Source organism: Oryzias latipes, chromosome 12, assembly GCF_053564925.1.
Source record: "Oryzias latipes strain Hd-rR chromosome 12, Olatipes_Hd-rR_3.1".
NCBI lineage: Eukaryota > Metazoa > Chordata > Actinopteri > Beloniformes > Adrianichthyidae > Oryzias > Oryzias latipes.
This window is the reverse complement of record NC_136248.1, coordinates 31,852,865-31,873,809: the sequence shown is the minus strand read 5'-3', so window position 1 is coordinate 31,873,809 and position 20,945 is coordinate 31,852,865. Positions and strand designations below refer to the sequence as shown.

Here is a 20,945-nt window from a genome sequence, read left to right as displayed (position 1 = left end):
TGTCATTCAAACACTAAACAGTAGCATCGATTCTGTCGCGTAACGATGACGTCACAGCCACCTTGGCTGTCTTTCTGTCAAACTCCGCTTCCATCCAAAGCCGCGCGCCGTTCGCCTCTGGTAAGCTGTGGCTTTGCTGTTACTGGCGCGCGAGCCCGTCTTCTGCCTCTCGTCCACGTGCGTCTGTTTACAAACACTTCTCGGTTGAGCTAGCCTGTTAGCCTGCTAGCTCCTAGTGTAGAGAAACGCAGACCGTAACCCGGTTTTGGGGATTTTCGGTACGTTTTCAGTCGTAGCAGCTTTGGGACAAAAGATCAAACTTGTTCTGAACGTGCAGAAGTGAGCGCGCGCTTCTTTTAGGAGCTACCTCTGTCTCAAACTACAGAGTCACGGTAAGCGTCTAATAGAGCTGCTCAGATCAGGTTGTACTGATGAATCTGTAGTTTAAGTGATGAATCTGTAGTTTAAGTGCCTCGTTTAAACATCCTCTGCTCTCATGTGTCGTTGATGGATCCACTGAGACCTGAGGTTAGAGTTCTTTCGTGCATTTGGAGGGAATCCCTGTATGCCACCAATCTGTGAATATATATGTAGTATATGGTATATAATATAGTATATATGGGGTGTTTTGTATTTACTTTTTCTTTACTAATTTCTTCCTTATACGATTTTCCCTTTTGTGGACCAATTGAGTGTGAGGTAAAGCTTATTATTATAATGATTAGTAATGATAGTAGTAGTATAGTATTACTGTAAATGCTTTGGTTCTATTCACAGTTTTAGTGATTTTTTAATTTAAAAATAGACCTTTTTCTTTACGTTTTAAATACATTTTTTGGACTCATATTTTGGACGTTTGTGACGTTTTAAAACAGTTTTCATAAACTTTATTAAACAAAATCCAAATTACTTAACATTTTTGACATCATTTTTGCACTAGTTTATTTTTATATTTTAATCCTTCTTTCAGATAATTATTGCGTGATCAGCGTTTATTAAAGGACGATTCATGACAGACTAAACGATGGGACCTCAGGATTCTTGTTCCAGGTTTTCATGTGTCAAAATAATAAATGTGAGCAGATGTGAATGTAGATCTGCAGGTGGAGGTTAATGCAAACGAGACGCTGAGCCTCTTCAGGCCGTGTGGCGTGGAGGAAGTCCTCGCCATGAGGCCTCCTCACAGAGAGTTGGTGTTTCAGAAAAATGACCAGCTCTGGTTTCATCTGCAGGGATGAACACGGCTGTGCGGGAGATCCACATATCCTCCAAACCTGGCTCCTCCTACTTCCTGCGTGTGGACTGGGAGGGGCGGAGCTTAGCATCAGGCTTCAGGGTGCTGCTCACCGATGGCCAGGATGCTTGGAGTGGAGAAGGTAAAGATGACCCTCGGCATGACGGGATAGAGCTCACACATGCACACGTTTACGTGCACACCCCTCTGATGAGGAAATGACAAACGGACCGTTTCTGTGACCACGCAGTGGGCGCGGCCACCATAGGCGGCGAGGCGGAGGAGCTGGAGATGACGAGGGAGAAGTACGTCCAGGACCTGGAGCGGGCGCTGACCGGAGCAGAACCACCGGACCCCTACAGCTTTAGCCTGAGTCCAGAACCGCCGGGCCGCAGCGTCACGCTGACGTACGAGAAGATGCAGAAGGAGATCTCGGTGAGTCCTGACGCAGACGTGTGAGGCTAGAATACAAACACACACGCTGTTCTTTCACGCATGCACAGTAAGTGTTTCTCTCAAATGTGCACTCTGTGTTCCACAAAAACACAATAAATGTTTCACAAAGATCATTTTTAGGCACACTTGTGTTACAGAGTGACAGAATGTGCATTTATAAACCTCACCTCCTTAGTGAGACAAATCCTGACAAATCCTGAACTAATGTCACCATTGGCTAATGAATCTGTCAATCAAACTCATCAACAAAGCAGGCGTGTTCGCTTTCAGCCAATCGAACGGCCCCTCAGACTTTCTCTACACAAACGTCAGGACGTGGGGCTTTTCATGCAGACGTTGGTCAGACAGGTAAAGGTGACGTTTCAATCGCTGGCCTGTGGTTTTCCTCGGTCAACATCATGGCGCCCTGCGGTCAGCTGTTTGTGATGGGCGTGGCCTGTCACAAACGTTCTTCAGCTCTTTTCTTCTGCTGAACATCTGCTACCTGATGCTTACAGACTGTTTACTTCTTTTCTCATTTATTCTTGTGGCTGAATGTTCTAGAAAGATCTTTTGGGGAATTTTAAATCCTTTAATTTCTCATCTAACAAAAGTCTTTTATTCAGTGATTCAGTGATTTTCCATCATTTCCCCAAACCCTGAAATCATCGCCACACTTTTGGTTTTGTTTCATGAAAAGTGTTTGATTGTTTTGGCTGTGAAGCCTCATGTTTTTGGCTCAAACGCTGTTGTCATGGCGACGGCCGAATGGAAAGGGAGCCATGAATGGATGAAAAACAAAAACGAGAGTCAGGAGTGAGTTTAGAGGTGTCTGTTTCCCTCGGAGTGGAAAAACTCAGCGCTCGCTCCAAGTCATGATGAGAGGCTTAAGTGGGACCCTCCCCCCTCTAATCTGTGTGGGGGGGCAGCATCCCAGGTGTTACCTGAGCAGGTCCACATTCCAGATTCTTCCCGTTGAATGTTCGGACGGAGCTGAGAGGAACTTCAGAGCGTCTGAGGAGTTTCACAACATCTGTCTGTGAGAGGAACATCGGGTTTTGGGTTCCAGATTTATGAACGGAGCCAAAGCGGTTCGAACTGGATTACAGGGAACTCTGGTCTAAAGCTGTTCAAGAAAAATGTAGATATTATATACATAAACGATAGAGAGTTGCGTAATATTTGTCATCTATTGATGACAAAGACTCTCCTGAAAGCAGTTTCAGCTTTGAGGTTCTGCAGTTCTAAGGGGCTCCCTCCTCCTCACAGGACTTTCAGTTCCAAACAGCCGTTTCCATGACAACCCCGACATCATCAGTCCAGGCTGCCATCCTGAATCAGACATCATGCAGGCTCAGCCTGACCGCTCAGGGTGGCTCCAGAACCAGCTGGGAGGAACTGGGTCCAGTTTTTCTGAGTTTATTCAACATTTCCTTAAAGTGCTGACGTCATGTTTGGAAGACCAAGGAAGGATCATGAACATGACTCGTGACAAAGTTTCCTTGTTTCCATCCAGCCCTGCTCAAACACACCTGCCCTTCATCATCAGGTGCCTGAGAGTCTGATGATGAGCTGAATCCGGTGTTTGTCATGTGTGAGTCATGTGTGCGTCAGGTGTGCGTCAGGTGTGCGTCAGGTGTGTGTCAGGTGTGTGTCAGGTGTGTGTCAGGTATGTGTCAGGTGTGTGTCAGGTGGGTGTCAGGTATGTGTCAGGTGTGTGTCAGGTGGGTGACATGTGCGTGTCATGTGCGTGTCAGGTCCGTGTCAGGTGTGTGTCAGGTGGGTGTCAGGTGGGTGTCAGGTGTGTGTCAGGTGTGTGTCAGGTGGGTGTCAGGTGGGTGTCAGGGGGGTGTCTGGTGTGTGTCATGTGTGTGTCATGTGTGTGTCAGGAGTGTGTCAGGTGGGTGTCAGGGGGGTGTCAGGTGTGTGTCAGGTGTGTGTCATGTTTGTGTCAGGTGTGTGTCAGGTGTGTGTCAGGTGGGTGTCAGGTGGGTGACAGGTGGGTGTCGTGTGTGTCATGTGTGTGTCATGTGTGTGTCATGTGTGTGTCATGTGTGTGTCAGGTGTGTGTCAGGTGTGTGTCAAGTGGGTGTCAGGTGGCTGTCAGGTGGCTGTCAGGTGGCTGTCAGGTGTGTGTCAGGTGTGTGTCAGGTGTGTGTCATGTGTGTGTCATGTGTGTGTCATGTGTGTGTCAGGTGGGTGTCAGGTGGGTGTCAGGTGTGTGTCAGGTGGGTGTCAGGTGTGTGTGTCAGGTGTGTGTCAGGTGGGTGTCGGGTGTGTGTCAGGTGTGTGTCATGTGTGCGTCAGGTGTGCGTCATGTGTGTGTCCGGTGTGTGTCCGGTGGGTGTCAGGTGGGTGTCAGGTGTGTGTCAGGTGTGTGTCAGGTGGGTGTCATGTGTGTGTCAGGTGTGTGTCAGGTGGGTGTCAGGTGGGTGTCAGGTGTGTGTCAGGTGTGTGTCAGGTGTGTGTCAGGTGGGTGTCATGTGTGTGTCATGTGTGTGTCATGTGTGTGTCATGTGTGTGTCAGGTGTGTGTCAGGTGTGTGTCAGGTGTGTGTCAGGTGTGTGTCATGTGTGTGTCATGTGTGTGTCATGTGTGTGTGTCAGGTGTGTGTCAGGTGGGTGTCGGGTGTGTGTCAGGTGTGTGTCATGTGTGCGTCAGGTGTGCGTCATGTGTGTGTCCGGTGTGTGTCAGGTGGGTGTCAGGTGGGTGTCAGGTGGGTGTCAGGTGTGTGTCAGGTGTGTGTCAGGTGGGTGTCATGTGTGTGTCAGGTGTGTGTCAGGTGGGTGTCAGGTGGGTGTCAGGTGTGTGTCAGGTGGGTGTCAGGTGGGTGTCAGGTGTGTGTCAGGTGGGTGTCAGGTGGGTGTCAGGTGTGTGTCAGGTGGGTGTCAGGTGTGTGTCAGGTGGGTGTCATGTGTGTGTCATGTGTGTGTCATGTGTGTGTCAGGTGGGTGTCAGGTGGGTGTCAGGTGGGTGTCAGGTGGGTGTCATGTGCGTGTCAGGTGCGTGTCAGGTGCGTGTCATGTGTGTGTGTCAGGTGGGTGTCATGTGGGTGTCATGTGGGTGTCATGTGTGTGTCAGGTAGGTGTCAGGGGGGTGTCATGTTTGTGTCAGGTGTGTGTCAGGTGGGTGTCAGGTGGGTGACAGGTGTGTGTCATGTGTGTGTCAGGGGGGTGTCATGTGTGTGTCAGGTGTGTGTCAGGTGGGTGTCAGGGGGGTGTCAGGTGTGTGTCATGTGTGTGTCAGGGGGGTGTCATGTGTGTGTCAGGTGGGTGTCAGGTGGGTGTCATGTGTGTGTCAGGTAGGTGTCAGGGGGGTGTCATGTTTGTGTCAGGTGTGTGTCAGGTGGGTGTCAGGTGGGTGACAGGTGGGTGTCATGTGTGTGTCATGTGTGTGTCATGTGTGTGTCAGGTGTGTGTCAGGTGTGTGTCAGGTGGGTGTCAGGTGGGTGTCAGGTGGGTGTCAGGTGGGTGACAGGTGTGTGTCAGGTGTGTGTCAGGTGTGTGTCAGGTGGGTGTCAGGTGTGTGTCAGGTGTGTGTCATGTGTGTGTGTCATGTGTGTGTCAGGTGTGTGTCAGGTGTGTGTCATGTGTGTGTCATGTGTGTGTCATGTGTGTGTCATGTGTGTGTCAGGTGGGTGTCAGGTGTGTGTCAGGTGGGTGTCAGGTGGGTGTCAGGTGCGTGTCAGGTGCGTGTCATGTGTGTGTGTCAGGTGTGTGTCAGGTGTGTGTGTCAGGTGGGTGTCAGGGGGGTGTCAGGTGTGTGTCAGGTGTGTGTCAGGTGGGTGTCTTGTGTGTCAGGGGGTGTCAGGTGTGTGTCATGTTTGTGTCAGGTGTGTGTTAGGTGGGTGTCAGGTGGGTGACAGGTGGGTGTCGTGTGTGTCATGTGTGTGTCATGTGTGTGTCATGTGTGTGTCAGGTGGGTGTCAGGTGGGTGACAGGTGTGTGTCAGGTGTGTGTCAGGTGTGTGTCAGGTGTGTGTCAGGTGGGTGTCAGGTGTGTGTCAGGTGTGTGTCAAGTGTGTGTCATGTGTGTGTGTCAGGTGTGTGTGTCAGGTGTGTGTCAGGTGGGTGTCATGTGTGTGTCAGGTGGGTGTCAGGGGGGTGTCAGGTGTGTGTCAGGTGGGTGTCAGATGTGTGTCAGATGTGTGTCAGGTGTGTGTCATGTGTGTGTCATGTGTGTGTCATGTGTGTGTCAGGTGTGTGTCAGGTGGGTGTCAGGTGTGTGTCAGGTGTGTGTCAGGTGTGTGTCATGTGTGTGTCATGTGTGTGTCATGTGTGTGTCAGGTGTGTGTCAGGTGGGTGTCAGGTGGGTGTCAGATGTGTGTCAGGTGGGTGTCAGGTGTGTGTGTCAGGTGGGTGTCGGGTGGGTGTCATGTGGGTGTCATGTGGGTATCATGTGTGTGTCAGGTAGGTGTCAGGGGGGTGTCAGGTGGGTGTCAGGTGTGTGTCAGGTGGGTGTCATGTGTGTGTCATGTGGGTGTCAGGTGTGTGTCAGGTGGGTGTCAGGTGGGTGTCAGGTGTGTGTCAGGTGTGTGTCAGGTGGGTGCCAGGTGTGTGTCAGGTGGGTGTCAGGTGGGTGTCAGGTGGGTGTCAGGTGTGTGTCAGGTGGGTGTCATGTGTGTGTCATGTGTGTGTCATGTGTGTGTCATGTGTGTGTCAGGTGGGTGTCATGTGTGTGTCAGGTGTGTGTCAGGTGTGTGTCAGGTGTGTGTCAGGTGGGTGTCAGGTGGGTGTCAGGTGGGTGTCAGGTGGGTGTCAGGTGTGTGTCAGGTGTGTGTCAGGTGGGTGTCATGTGTGTGTCATGTGTGTGTCAGGTGGGTGTCAGGTGGGTGTCAGGTGCGTGTCAGGTGGGTGTCATGTGCGTGTCAGGTGCGTGTCAGGTGCGTGTCATGTGTGTGTGTCAGGTGGGTGTCAGGTGGGTGTCAGGTGGGTGTCATGTGGGTGTCATGTGGGTGTCATGTGTGTGTGTCAGGTGGGTGTCAGGTGGGTGTCAGGTGGGTGTCATGTGTGTGTCATGTGTGTGTCATGTGTGTGTCAGGTGGGTGTCAGGTGGGTGTCAGGTGCGTGTCAGGTGGGTGTCATGTGCGTGTCAGGTGCGTGTCAGGTGCGTGTCATGTGTGTGTGTCAGGTGGGTGTCAGGTGGGTGTCATGTGGGTGTCATGTGGGTGTCATGTGTGTGTGTCAGGTGGGTGTCAGGTGGGTGTCAGGTGGGTGACAGGTGTGTGTCATGTGTGTGTCAGGGGGGTGTCATGTGTGTGTCATGTGTGTGTCAGGGGGGTGTCATGTGTGTGTCAGGTGTGTGTCAGGTGGGTGTCAGGGGGGTGTCAGGTGGGTGTCATGTGTGTGTCAGGTAGGTGTCAGGGGGGTGTCATGTTTGTGTCAGGTGTGTGTCAGGTGGGTGTCAGGTGGGTGTCAGGTGGGTGTCATGTGTGTGTCATGTTTGTGTCATGTGTGTGTCATGTGTGTGTCAGGTGTGTGTCAGGGGGGTGTCAGGTGGGTGTCATGTGTGTGTCAGGTAGGTGTCAGGGGGGTGTCATGTTTGTGTCAGGTGTGTGTCAGGTGGGTGTCAGGTGGGTGTCAGGTGGGTGTCATGTGTGTGTCATGTTTGTGTCATGTGTGTGTCATGTGTGTGTCAGGTGTGTGTCAGGTGTGTGTCAGGTGGGTGTCAGGTGGGTGTCAGGTGGGTGACAGGTGTGTGTCAGGTGTGTGTCAGGTGTGTGTCAGGTGGGTGTCAGGTGTGTGTCAGGTGTGTGTCATGTGTGTGTGTCAGGTGGGTGTCAGGTGGGTGTCAGGTGTGTGTCAGGGGGGTGTCAGGTGTGTGTCAGGTGGCTGTCAGGTGTGTGTCATGTGTGTGTCATGTGTGTGTCATGTGTGTGTCATGTGTGTGTCAGGTGTGTGTCAGGTGGGTGTCAGGTGGGTGTCAGGTGCGTGTCAGGTGCGTGTCATGTGTGTGTGTCATGTGTGTGTGTCAGGGGTGTGTCAGGTGTGTGTCAGGTGGGTGTCTTGTGTGTCAGGGGGTGTCAGGTGTGTGTCAGGTGTGTGTCATGTTTGTGTCAGGTGTGTGTTAGGTGGGTGTCAGGTGGGTGACAGGTGGGTGTCGTGTGTGTCATGTGTGTGTCATGTGTGTGTCAGGTGGGTGTCAGGTGGGTGACAGGTGTGTGTCAGGTGTGTGTCAGGTGTGTGTCAGGTGGGTGTCAGGTGTGTGTCAGGTGTGTGTCAAGTGTGTGTCATGTGTGTGTGTCAGGTGTGTGTGTCAGGTGGGTGTCATGTGTGTGTCAGGTGGGTGTCAGGGGGGTGTCAGGTGTGTGTCAGGTGGGTGTCAGATGTGTGTCAGGTGTGTGTCATGTGTGTGTCATGTGTGTGTCATGTGTGTGTCATGTGTGTGTCAGGTGTGTGTCAGGTGGGTGTCAGATGTGTGTCAGGTGTGTGTCATGTGTGTGTCAGGTGGGTGTCAGATGTGTGTCAGGTGGGTGTCAGGTTTGTGTGTCAGGTGGGTGTCGGGTGTCAGGGCTCCAGACTAACTTTTTTCACTAGGAGCACTGTGGCCCCTAAATGAAAATTTTAGGGGCACAACCTGAAAATTTAGGGGCGCATAACGTAAATCAACATGCAAACCAGATCTTCTAATTTCCACTGTATTATAAATACACTAAATAAAATAAATAAAGTAAATAAATACTTTAATTATAGATGCAAAAATTACAATCTGCTTTTTCAAATTCAGTGTCAGATTTTATTCTGCACTTTTGAAGATGCAACAAGAAGGTAAACTGACAGCACCATCGCTGTCATGACAGAAAAAATAATAAAAAAATTACCATAAATTTAGAATAAAAAAAGTTTTTAGTAACAAGTGATTACCATAATAACCTTTCGGTCATTTCACAGTTAAGAACAATACTTAAATGTATGTAAACATTAGGGGATGGAAATTCATGTTGGCGACACCAAATACGTGCAGCCAAGATGCACAATAATTTGAGATCACCCAGATGGACGTAACGCTGCACAGATCACCTGGTGTGAGACATATTTTTGTTTTTGCTCTAACATCAGCTGTCAATCAAAACCAAAATATCACCAGAAAGGGGCGGAAGCAAGACCCCAACCTGACCAAACACAGCTGGAAATTTAGTACTGAACTGACTGAAAGCTGCCCTACAGACTACAAAACAATGCATTATGGGACATGCGTCCTGATGGGTTTTTGTAGTTCACAGATCAATTAAAATAATTTAAAATACCAACTGATTTAAAAAAGGCTACATACATCACAAAACATTGAAATAATTATAAAAGATGTAATATCACAGATCATACTTAGGGGGAGAGGCATAATTATTAAATTGAATGTTAAGGACAACTCCAACTTCCTGTTGCAGCTTCGCCTTCATGCCCCCCCCCCCCCCGGGCGCTGGTTCATCTCAAACACGTCTATCGTTGCATATTCCACACGTGTTTTAAGTGCGTCTAAGACTAAATCGTGTTGTCGCTCACACGTGTTTATGTTCGAGCCCCGTTAGCTGTCACTCATGTAGGTGTGGGACATTTATGCTCCTCAGCTGACCATCTCCCGCGGGAGCGGTGTGCTGTCGTTACAGCCGTGCATGAGAGCCGTGGTTTGCTTCGCGAGTTTGAGACCCCTGCTGTACACTCTGGCACTGGTACACTAGCCGCAGGTCGAAAGAACGAATCAATAGTTCGCTCGCTCATAGCTCAGACGCACATATCAGGTTGTGATGATTTGTCTCCGTTTCCTTCCCACAGACGTTAACGCGCACTCGATTATCTCTAGGCCCCGCCCCTCCACATATTTTAGCCACTTGCAGTGACTTTCCCTATTCTGTGCGACTGGATGTAAAATTCAGTCGCACAGTCTCAAATTTTGGTCGCAAAATGCGAGCAAATGGTCGCAGTCTGGAGCCCTGGGTGTGTGTCGGGTGTGTGTCAGGTGTGTGTCATGTGTGCGTCAGGTGTGCGTCATGTGTGTGTCCGGTGTGTGTCAGGTGTGTGTCAGGTGGGTGTCATGTGTGTGTCATGTGGGTGTCAGGTGTGTGTCATGTGTGTGTCATGTGTGTGTCAGGTGGGTGTCAGGTGGGTGTCATGTGCGTGTCAGGTGGGTGTCAGGTGGGTGTCAGGTGGGTGTCAGGTGGGTGTCATGTGCGTGTCAGGTGTGTGTCAGGTGTGTGTCAGGTGTGTGTCAGGTGTGTGTCATGTGTGTGTGTCATGTGTGTGTCAGGGGGGTGTCAGGTGTGTGTCAGGTGTGTGTCAGGTGGGTGTCATGTGTGTGTGTCAGGGGGGTGTCAGGTGGGTGTCAGGTGTGTGTCAGGTGGGTGTCATGTGTGTGTCATGTGTGTGTCATGTGGGTGTCAGGTGTGTGTCATGTGTGTGTCATGTGTGTGTCAGGTGGGTGTCATGTGCGTGTCAGGTGGGTGTCAGGTGGGTGTCATGTGCGTGTCAGGTGCGTGTCAGGTGTGTGTCAGGTGTGTGTCAGGTGTGTGTCATGTGTGTGTGTCAGGTGTGTGTCAGGTGTGTGTCAGGGGGGTGTCAGGGGGGTGTCAGGTATGTGTCATGTGTGTGTCAGGTGGGTGTCAGGGGGGTGTCAGGTGTGTGTCATGTGTGTGTCAGGTGGGTGTCATGTGTGTGTCAGGTGGGTGACAGGTGGGTGTCATGTGTGTGTCATGTGTGTGTCATGTGTGTGTCAGGTGGGTGACAGGTGGGTGTCAGGTGGGTGACAGGTGTGTGTCAGGTGTGTGTCATGTGTGTGTCAGGTGTGTGTCAGGTGTGTGTCAGGTGTGTGTCAGGTGTGTGTCATGTGTGTGTGTCAGGTGTGTGTCAGGTGGGTGTCAGGTGGGTGACAGGTGGGTGTCATATGTGTGTCATGTGTGTGTCAGGTGTGTGTCAGGTGTGTGTCAGGTGTGTGTCAGGTATGTGTCATGTGTGTGTGTCAGGTGTGTGTCAGGTGTGTGTCATGTGTGTGTGTCAGGTGTGTGTCAGGTGGGTGTCAGGTGTGTGTCAGGGGGGTGTCAGGTGTGTGTCAGGTGGGTGTCAGGTGTGTGTCAGGGGGGTGTCATGTGTGTGTCATGTGTGTGTCAGGGGGGTGTCATGTGTGTGTCAGGTGTGTGTCAGGTGGGTGTCAGGGGGGTGTCAGGTGGGTGTCATGTGTGTGTCAGGTAGGTGTCAGGGGGGTGTCATGTTTGTGTCAGGTGTGTGTCAGGTGGGTGTCAGGTGGGTGTCAGGTGGGTGTCATGTGTGTGTCATGTTTGTGTCATGTGTGTGTCATGTGTGTGTCAGGTGTGTGTCAGGGGGGTGTCAGGTGGGTGTCATGTGTGTGTCAGGTAGGTGTCAGGGGGGTGTCATGTTTGTGTCAGGTGTGTGTCAGGTGGGTGTCAGGTGGGTGTCAGGTGGGTGTCATGTGTGTGTCATGTTTGTGTCATGTGTGTGTCATGTGTGTGTCAGGTGTGTGTCAGGTGTGTGTCAGGTGGGTGTCAGGTGGGTGTCAGGTGGGTGACAGGTGTGTGTCAGGTGTGTGTCAGGTGTGTGTCAGGTGGGTGTCAGGTGTGTGTCAGGTGTGTGTCATGTGTGTGTGTCAGGTGGGTGTCAGGTGGGTGTCAGGTGTGTGTCAGGGGGGTGTCAGGTGTGTGTCAGGTGGCTGTCAGGTGTGTGTCATGTGTGTGTCATGTGTGTGTCATGTGTGTGTCATGTGTGTGTCAGGTGTGTGTCAGGTGGGTGTCAGGTGGGTGTCAGGTGCGTGTCAGGTGCGTGTCATGTGTGTGTGTCATGTGTGTGTGTCAGGGGTGTGTCAGGTGTGTGTCAGGTGGGTGTCTTGTGTGTCAGGGGGTGTCAGGTGTGTGTCAGGTGTGTGTCATGTTTGTGTCAGGTGTGTGTTAGGTGGGTGTCAGGTGGGTGACAGGTGGGTGTCGTGTGTGTCATGTGTGTGTCATGTGTGTGTCAGGTGGGTGTCAGGTGGGTGACAGGTGTGTGTCAGGTGTGTGTCAGGTGTGTGTCAGGTGGGTGTCAGGTGTGTGTCAGGTGTGTGTCAAGTGTGTGTCATGTGTGTGTGTCAGGTGTGTGTGTCAGGTGGGTGTCATGTGTGTGTCAGGTGGGTGTCAGGGGGGTGTCAGGTGTGTGTCAGGTGGGTGTCAGATGTGTGTCAGGTGTGTGTCATGTGTGTGTCATGTGTGTGTCATGTGTGTGTCATGTGTGTGTCAGGTGTGTGTCAGGTGGGTGTCAGATGTGTGTCAGGTGTGTGTCATGTGTGTGTCAGGTGGGTGTCAGATGTGTGTCAGGTGGGTGTCAGGTTTGTGTGTCAGGTGGGTGTCGGGTGTCAGGGCTCCAGACTAACTTTTTTCACTAGGAGCACTGTGGCCCCTAAATGAAAATTTTAGGGGCACAACCTGAAAATTTAGGGGCGCATAACGTAAATCAACATGCAAACCAGATCTTCTAATTTCCACTGTATTATAAATACACTAAATAAAATAAATAAAGTAAATAAATACTTTAATTATAGATGCAAAAATTACAATCTGCTTTTTCAAATTCAGTGTCAGATTTTATTCTGCACTTTTGAAGATGCAACAAGAAGGTAAACTGACAGCACCATCGCTGTCATGACAGAAAAAATAATAAAAAAATTACCATAAATTTAGAATAAAAAAAGTTTTTAGTAACAAGTGATTACCATAATAACCTTTCGGTCATTTCACAGTTAAGAACAATACTTAAATGTATGTAAACATTAGGGGATGGAAATTCATGTTGGCGACACCAAATACGTGCAGCCAAGATGCACAATAATTTGAGATCACCCAGATGGACGTAACGCTGCACAGATCACCTGGTGTGAGACATATTTTTGTTTTTGCTCTAACATCAGCTGTCAATCAAAACCAAAATATCACCAGAAAGGGGCGGAAGCAAGACCCCAACCTGACCAAACACAGCTGGAAATTTAGTACTGAACTGACTGAAAGCTGCCCTACAGACTACAAAACAATGCATTATGGGACATGCGTCCTGATGGGTTTTTGTAGTTCACAGATCAATTAAAATAATTTAAAATACCAACTGATTTAAAAAAGGCTACATACATCACAAAACATTGAAATAATTATAAAAGATGTAATATCACAGATCATACTTAGGGGGAGAGGCATAATTATTAAATTGAATGTTAAGGACAACTCCAACTTCCTGTTGCAGCTTCGCCTTCATGCCCCCCCCCCCCCCGGGCGCTGGTTCATCTCAAACACGTCTATCGTTGCATATTCCACACGTGTTTTAAGTGCGTCTAAGACTAAATCGTGTTGTCGCTCACACGTGTTTATGTTCGAGCCCCGTTAGCTGTCACTCATGTAGGTGTGGGACATTTATGCTCCTCAGCTGACCATCTCCCGCGGGAGCGGTGTGCTGTCGTTACAGCCGTGCATGAGAGCCGTGGTTTGCTTCGCGAGTTTGAGACCCCTGCTGTACACTCTGGCACTGGTACACTAGCCGCAGGTCGAAAGAACGAATCAATAGTTCGCTCGCTCATAGCTCAGACGCACATATCAGGTTGTGATGATTTGTCTCCGTTTCCTTCCCACAGACGTTAACGCGCACTCGATTATCTCTAGGCCCCGCCCCTCCACATATTTTAGCCACTTGCAGTGACTTTCCCTATTCTGTGCGACTGGATGTAAAATTCAGTCGCACAGTCTCAAATTTTGGTCGCAAAATGCGAGCAAATGGTCGCAGTCTGGAGCCCTGGGTGTGTGTCGGGTGTGTGTCAGGTGTGTGTCATGTGTGCGTCAGGTGTGCGTCATGTGTGTGTCCGGTGTGTGTCAGGTGTGTGTCAGGTGGGTGTCATGTGTGTGTCATGTGGGTGTCAGGTGTGTGTCATGTGTGTGTCATGTGTGTGTCAGGTGGGTGTCAGGTGGGTGTCATGTGCGTGTCAGGTGGGTGTCAGGTGGGTGTCAGGTGGGTGTCAGGTGGGTGTCATGTGCGTGTCAGGTGTGTGTCAGGTGTGTGTCAGGTGTGTGTCAGGTGTGTGTCATGTGTGTGTGTCATGTGTGTGTCAGGGGGGTGTCAGGTGTGTGTCAGGTGTGTGTCAGGTGGGTGTCATGTGTGTGTGTCAGGGGGGTGTCAGGTGGGTGTCAGGTGTGTGTCAGGTGGGTGTCATGTGTGTGTCATGTGTGTGTCATGTGGGTGTCAGGTGTGTGTCATGTGTGTGTCATGTGTGTGTCAGGTGGGTGTCATGTGCGTGTCAGGTGGGTGTCAGGTGGGTGTCATGTGCGTGTCAGGTGCGTGTCAGGTGTGTGTCAGGTGTGTGTCAGGTGTGTGTCATGTGTGTGTGTCAGGTGTGTGTCAGGTGTGTGTCAGGGGGGTGTCAGGGGGGTGTCAGGTATGTGTCATGTGTGTGTCAGGTGGGTGTCAGGGGGGTGTCAGGTGTGTGTCATGTGTGTGTCAGGTGGGTGTCATGTGTGTGTCAGGTGGGTGACAGGTGGGTGTCATGTGTGTGTCATGTGTGTGTCATGTGTGTGTCAGGTGGGTGACAGGTGGGTGTCAGGTGGGTGACAGGTGTGTGTCAGGTGTGTGTCATGTGTGTGTCAGGTGTGTGTCAGGTGTGTGTCAGGTGTGTGTCAGGTGTGTGTCATGTGTGTGTGTCAGGTGTGTGTCAGGTGGGTGTCAGGTGGGTGACAGGTGGGTGTCATATGTGTGTCATGTGTGTGTCAGGTGTGTGTCAGGTGTGTGTCAGGTGTGTGTCAGGTATGTGTCATGTGTGTGTGTCAGGTGTGTGTCAGGTGTGTGTCATGTGTGTGTGTCAGGTGTGTGTCAGGTGGGTGTCAGGTGTGTGTCAGGGGGGTGTCAGGTGTGTGTCAGGTGGGTGTCAGGTGTGTGTCAGGTGTGTGTCAGGTGGGTGTCAGGTGGGTGTCAGGTGGCTGTCAGGTGTGTGTCATGTGTGTGTCAGGTGTGTCTCAGGTGTGTGTCAGGTGTGTGTCATGTGTGTGTCATGTGTGTGTCAGGTGTGTGTCAGGTGGGTGTCAGGTGTGTGTGTCAGGTGTGCGTCATGTGTGCGTCATGTGTGCGTCAGGTGGGTGTCAGGTGGGTGTCAGGTGGGTGTCAGGTGGCTGTCAGGTGTGTGTCATGTGTGTGTCAGGTGTGTGTCAGGTGTGTGTCAGGTGTGTGTCAGGTGTGTGTCATGTGTGTGTCAGGTGGGTGTCAGGTGTGTGTCAGGTGTGTGTCAGGTGTGTGTCATGTGTGTGTCAGGTGGGTGTCAGGTGGGTGTCAGGTGGGTGTGTCAGGTGTGCAGGGCATCATGGAAAACATGGAGGACATTGTTCCCCGAGCACCAGGGTTGGGAAGCACTGGTTTAGCGGCAGCTGTAAAACAAAAAGAGCAGAAACAAAACCAAACAGAGAACTTCTGTTCTGGGTTGAGGTGGTCCCGATCCGAGGACCCCCAACGGTTCTGACAGAACCACCGTCACAGGGTTTGAGGTCCGACTCCAAAAGGACTGAATCAGCTGGATTTCCGGTTTAACATGATTCAAAGAAATGAAGGCTTATTTGTTTAAACTCATTTTTTTTAACCGCGAAAACAGGCCGTGACATAAAAGATTTAAGCTAAACTAAAATAGAACTTTCAGGGATAGATTAGGATTTTAGGATCCACCCGTCAGGAGAGCTAAAAAGCTGAGACGCTTCTAAATCATCAAACTGAAAAAAAAGAATGTTGCAAGGAGGGGGGCCCTTGAACGGAGCCCTGGGGGACTCCAGACTAAAGGGAGAGCTGGAGCACCTCAGACTTGTAACCCCCCCCCCCCCCTCTTTCTCTTTCTGTAACCCCTTTCCTTCTTCATCACACCGTTAGAGTTCTGTCTTAACCGTGAAAACCTGCTGAGATCGATCAGATTGAACCCAAAAACAGGAATCTTAAAATGCTGGAAAAAGATTCATACCAAATCCTGAGTCGGAACCATCAACTGAACCTTAAAGCAACGGAAAAACCACACATTTTGATAAATGACGGACATTGGACCACAACGATCCTGGTCTGTTTTTGTCAACTTCTCCAAGTTTAGATTTCAAGTTTCAAATAGAAGAGCTGATTTTATTTTTAGTGAGTAATGTCTTACAGAGACAGCAGCTTTCACCACATTTAACTGGAAACAGCTGAGTCTGGACTGTCAGAGATCCACCAGGAGTCTTCTGGCTGCAGACCTGAAAGCAGAAGATTAAAGGATCTGCGGTTCTGCAGGCCCACATCCACAAACTGCTTTTATTTGTTCCAGTTCAGACTAGGCTCAGCTCTCCTGGAGGCGGAGCTCCGGCCAGCGGAGGCGCTGAGGCAGCTGCTGCTCCACAGCCTGCAGCGAGGAGACAGCCTCCAGAACCAGAACCAGAAGCTGCAGGAGGACAACCAGCGGCTGAAGCAGGAGCAGCAACGCATCTGTGCAGAGTAAACAAGCACAACACACACACATGCACACACAGGCATATGCACACATGCACAGGTAGTGATAGATAAGATGAAGATGCATTATTGGTCTCAGCTTGGGAAATGGGGTTTTTGCAGCGTCAACGTTAGGCTCAAAGATACAAACACACAACCAATGGGTGACAATAAAAAACCAGAACAATCAATCAGAACAAGAACCATCAGTGAAAAACAATTGGTTTGCATGACAACTCTGGAGAAAAACAGACAGACATCAAATGGGTTTATCGACAGCCATCCCTTCATCTCCACTTTATCTTTATGTAAACACACATTCACAGGTACACACACATTCACAGGTACACACACATGCACAGGTACACACACAGGCACAGGTACACGTGCACACACACAAATGAATGCCTACACTCACACAGATAAAAACACACAGATGGATGCACTCCCACATGGGATGCACACATGCATTCATGCATAATTATGTGCTAACATGTAAAAACTCACACATGCATACATACATGTGTTGCACATGTGCGCACATACTTTCACATATGGATGATCACATGCATGTGCAAATGCATGCACACACACACATTTACAAAGCATTCATAAACACATACACACAAATACTTGCACATTGTTTGTATTGGACACATCGAAAACATACACATCTGCATGTGAACAACACATATATGAACATGGACACATGTGCATGTGCATCCATGCACACACTTACAAAACATGCATGCTCACACACACATACATGGACGCACACGTGCACTCACCTTCACACAAGGTGAATGTGCTGTGCATGATGGGGGTGAAAACATCAAAGATTCCAGAATGAATCCAGAACCGCGTCAGTCTGACCTCCGTGTGAACTTTCTGATGACATCACTGATGACATTACTGATGACATCACATACAGGAACCTCTAACCCGAGGAGAGACGTTCCACCATGGCTCCACATCAGACTTTCTCAGCTTTCACTTCCTCCATCCATGGTTCCTCTGAATCATGACTGAACTCTGTCAGGGAGGGGGGGGCACTTCCTGTTCGTCACAGTGAGCTATGAGATGACGTTAGAACGTGTTGGGGGGGGGGGGGGGGGGGGGACTGATGTGTTTGCCTCCCTAACAAACACCCCTAAACACGTCTGGGCTCCTAAAGTAATCAGTTACTTCGCTTTGATGAAGTTATGATTACATTTATGTCAGGAAACAAAAGAAAAAGTGTCACATAATGAGATAAAACTTTAACAATAATAATAATCTATTTTATTTAAAAGTTCCTTTTAAGAAACTCAGGGACACTGTAGCAAAACAAAGGGTCAGGAATTCTCAATTAAAACATAATAAATAACTAGAAGGAGCTGCATTTCCAGAAGAAAATGCAGGGTTGAATGCTGTACTGCTGAATGAAAGCTGAATTAGCTGAAGAAATGGCTGAACTGTACTGGAAAAACCTTGAAAAGTTAAAGTTGCAAAAGTCCTAGCAGGAATAAGCTGAAAAAGTTGAACATTGTAGTAGTAGAATGGCTAAAATAGGTCCAAATATTTAGAAGGAGTTAAGCATTAAAGCTGAAATTGTTGAAAAATGGCTGAACTGTTGAAAATGTGAAGATGTTGCTAATAAGGCTAAAAGTGCTAGCACTGAAATCAGCATCATCAACTGACTCAAAAAAACACATTGTTTGAGAGTATCATATTGGTAAAAGCTACATGTTCTAAGTTGATAGAAAATCCACTTTTTTCAAAATGGCAGCTTTTCTATTAATTTTATCTCCATAGCAACCATTTTACTTGTGGGTCGCCTGGGGATGACGAACAAGTCAACGTCAGTTTCAGACAAATTGGAAAAAGTAAACCTCTGGACGTGCTTAGCAACAAAGTTTGTTTGCTAACCAAGCCCACATTCCATATATGTCCAGATCCAGTGAATTTCAATATGTTTAGTTCCAGCCATGGATGAAGTTTTTTGCAATATTTGCTTCAGATTTTGTCAGAAAATGGCTTTCAAACTGTAGGTAGTGTTGCCATCCCATAATAATTGAAAAATCTTTGTTGAAATCCAAAGCCTTGTGAACATTTAAATGTTTGAACGGTGTCTGTAGCTCAGGGGTCGGCAACCTTTTTTACTCAAAGAGCCATTTGGGACCGCCCCTAATAAAAAAGAAAGCTCCCGGAGCCACAACCCGTTTTGACATCATTATATATATTATGCATGTATATATTATTCAAAGGTGCTCATTACGTCGATCGCGATCTACCGGTCGATCTTCAATGACATGAGTGTAGATCGCGGGCCAGAAAAGATAAAAAAAAAAGTACTTCTTTAAAATCCACCAGCCAATCAAAATCCTCACTGAGAAGTACAGGACTTGATTGACATGGAGATTGGCCAATCGGAGATCGTCTGAAGCATACACCGCTGCAAAGAATGTGGAGAGATCAGGATTGTTATTTTGAAGAGTTCTACTTGGTAATCATGTTTCCATGTTTGAGTTCATAAAATCATCCCAGAGAAAGTCTCTGCTTCAACTCCTGCAGGGAAAGCTGCGTCTGAATCTGACGCCCGTGTTTTCATCTCTCTGACAGAGTTTGAAGCCAAAGCACCTCCCCCGCCTCTCCACCTGCTTTTCCTCTCTACCTGTTCACCTGTTCATATCCTCTGCAGCTGGGATTTGTTTACCCCGCGCTCCTCAGTGTGTCCTACACAGAAAGCGCTAAATACGGTAGTCGGGTCGCTCCAGCTCAGCACAAGGATGAAAGAGCCGGACGCAGGTTATAGCGGGGATAGAGCGGGTTAAGCAAATGAATGGAAGAAGGCGGTCCGCTGAAGAAATATTCAATATTGTACACATTTTACTTTTAGTCTGAACTATCTTTTATTTAGAAAAATCTTTTATTTTATCAGTCCAGTATGAAAAAAAAACATCAACAAAAGCTGGGTCTGGCGGTTTTCAGAAGACTTTTCGGCTGGAAACCTGTGACTCTATCTGGCAACGAGTTGGTCTCTGCCCCGCGGCACGTCAAGTTCCCGGCAGAAGATCGGAGTGTTTCTTGAAGCCGCCCCGCGTGCCTCTTCCTGCTATCAGCTCTGCAGGTCTCGCCCGATAAATACGAGCTCATTACGAAGCTGTTTATTTACGTGGCTCATGCTTCGTGCGGAGCTAGCAGTGCCTTTGCCATGAAAAATGAAAAAACTAAAATAAAATTTAATTATTATAAAATACTCATTATTTTCCAAAGTCACAGGGAGCCACAACAGATGGATGAAAGAGCCACATGTGGCTCCGGAGCCATGGGTTGCCGACCCCTGCTCTAGCTGAAAGCATGTTGAAGTTACAATGGTTAAAAGAAACAAAGGTTTTCACGGATTATCCTTGTATTTAAATGGAGCATAACTCCTGGAAAATCCTGGAAAATGTTGAAAGGTTCAAGGATTTGAAGGACCAAAAGTTATAGCAGAAAGGATTAAGCTTAAAGAGTTGAACCTTTTAATAGTGGAATCGTTAAAATAGGTAAAAACTGAAGTTTAAAATCGCCTCACATTTAAGCACAAAATGGCAGCCAAAGCTTAGTTGGTGTTGCCATCCCATAATAATTTCAAAACGTTTATTGAAGTCCAAATTCTTGTGAGCAGTTTAATGTTTGAACGGTGTCTCTAGCTAAAGGCATGTTAAAGTTATATTGGTTGAAAGAAACAAAAGTTTGCAAGGATTTTCAATGTATTTCAATGAAGCAAAAATCTTGGAAAATCCTGGAATATTTTCAAAGGTTCAAGGATTTGAAGGACCAAAAATATCTGAAAGGATTAAGCTGAAAGATCTGAACATTGTAATAGTAAAATGGTTAAAATAGCTAAAAACTGAAGTTTTAAATCGCCTCACATTTAGGCTCAAAATGGCAGCCAAACCATAGTTGGTGTTGCCATCCCATAATAATTTCAAAACTTTTATTAAAGTCCAAAGTCCTGTGAGCAGTTTAATGTTTGAACGGTGTTTCTAGCCAAAGACATGTTGAAGTTATTATGGTTGAAAGAAACAAAGGTTTCAAGGATTCTCTATGTATTTTAATGGAGCAGAAATCTTGGAAAACCCTGGAAAATCCTGGAATATCTTGAAAAGATGAAGGATTTGAAGGGCAAAAATTCATAGCTGAAATAAAGTGAAATAGTTAAAGATTTTAATAATTATTAATAATTAATAATTAAAAATAATTAATAATTTTATGGTTGAAAAATTTGAAGTGTCCGAACCGGGTGTCGAACCGGGCACCTCATGCACCATAACTTCCCTATGTATTTTAATAGGGCAAAAAATCACGGAAAAACTGGAATATCTTAAAAAGTTGAAGGATTTGAAAAACCAAAAGTCATTGCATTAATAAGCTGAAAGAGTTGAACATTTTAAAAGTTGAATGGTTAAAATAGTTTAAAAATTGTAGAAGGAGTCAATTGCCGAAAAATGGCGGAAGATAGCATAAGTGGAAAACAAAGGGTTGAATGCTTTACAGCATTCAACCAATGAGATAACAAATTCCAAAACGAAGCTTAAAGAGACTGAAACATTAAAAAGTGACAGAATCAAAGTGCATCAGAAGGAGAAGGCCGAGTTAAACAGATGAGTTTAAAGTTTGGATTTCAAAGTAAGTAAGGAGTCTAAGTTGCTGAGATCACTGGAGAAACTGGAAAAGATCAAAAATGTTGAATTGAACTTAATCTGAAAAAGCTGCTCAAATGAGCTAAAAAATGTAATAAAAGCTAAAAGAATATTAAACAAAAGAGCTAGACAATATATAAAATGCTAACAGCTAAAAACATTTAAATGAAGA

At 47.9% G+C, this 20,945-nt stretch overlaps 1 protein-coding gene across 4 annotated transcripts in view; it reads left to right on the top strand.

Annotated features, from left to right (window-relative positions):
- The window catches only part of xrcc4 (X-ray repair complementing 4), a 28,512-nt gene continuing 7,567 nt past the window's right edge, over positions 1–20,945 (top strand). For 2 of the 4 annotated variants that reach the window (XM_023960399.2, XM_023960397.2), the window contains exons 1-4: positions 1–120; positions 1,233–1,376; positions 1,485–1,669; positions 15,946–16,112. In XM_023960399.2, coding sequence (XP_023816167.1) covers positions 1,235–1,376; positions 1,485–1,669; positions 15,946–16,112 — 494 coding nt within the window. In that variant the 5' untranslated portion in view covers positions 1–120; positions 1,233–1,234. Of the gene's footprint in view, positions 393–1,232; positions 1,377–1,484; positions 1,670–15,945; positions 16,113–20,945 lie in introns of all 4 variants that reach the window. The other 2 variants (XM_078956399.1, XM_023960398.2) reach the window with 1 other exon arrangement.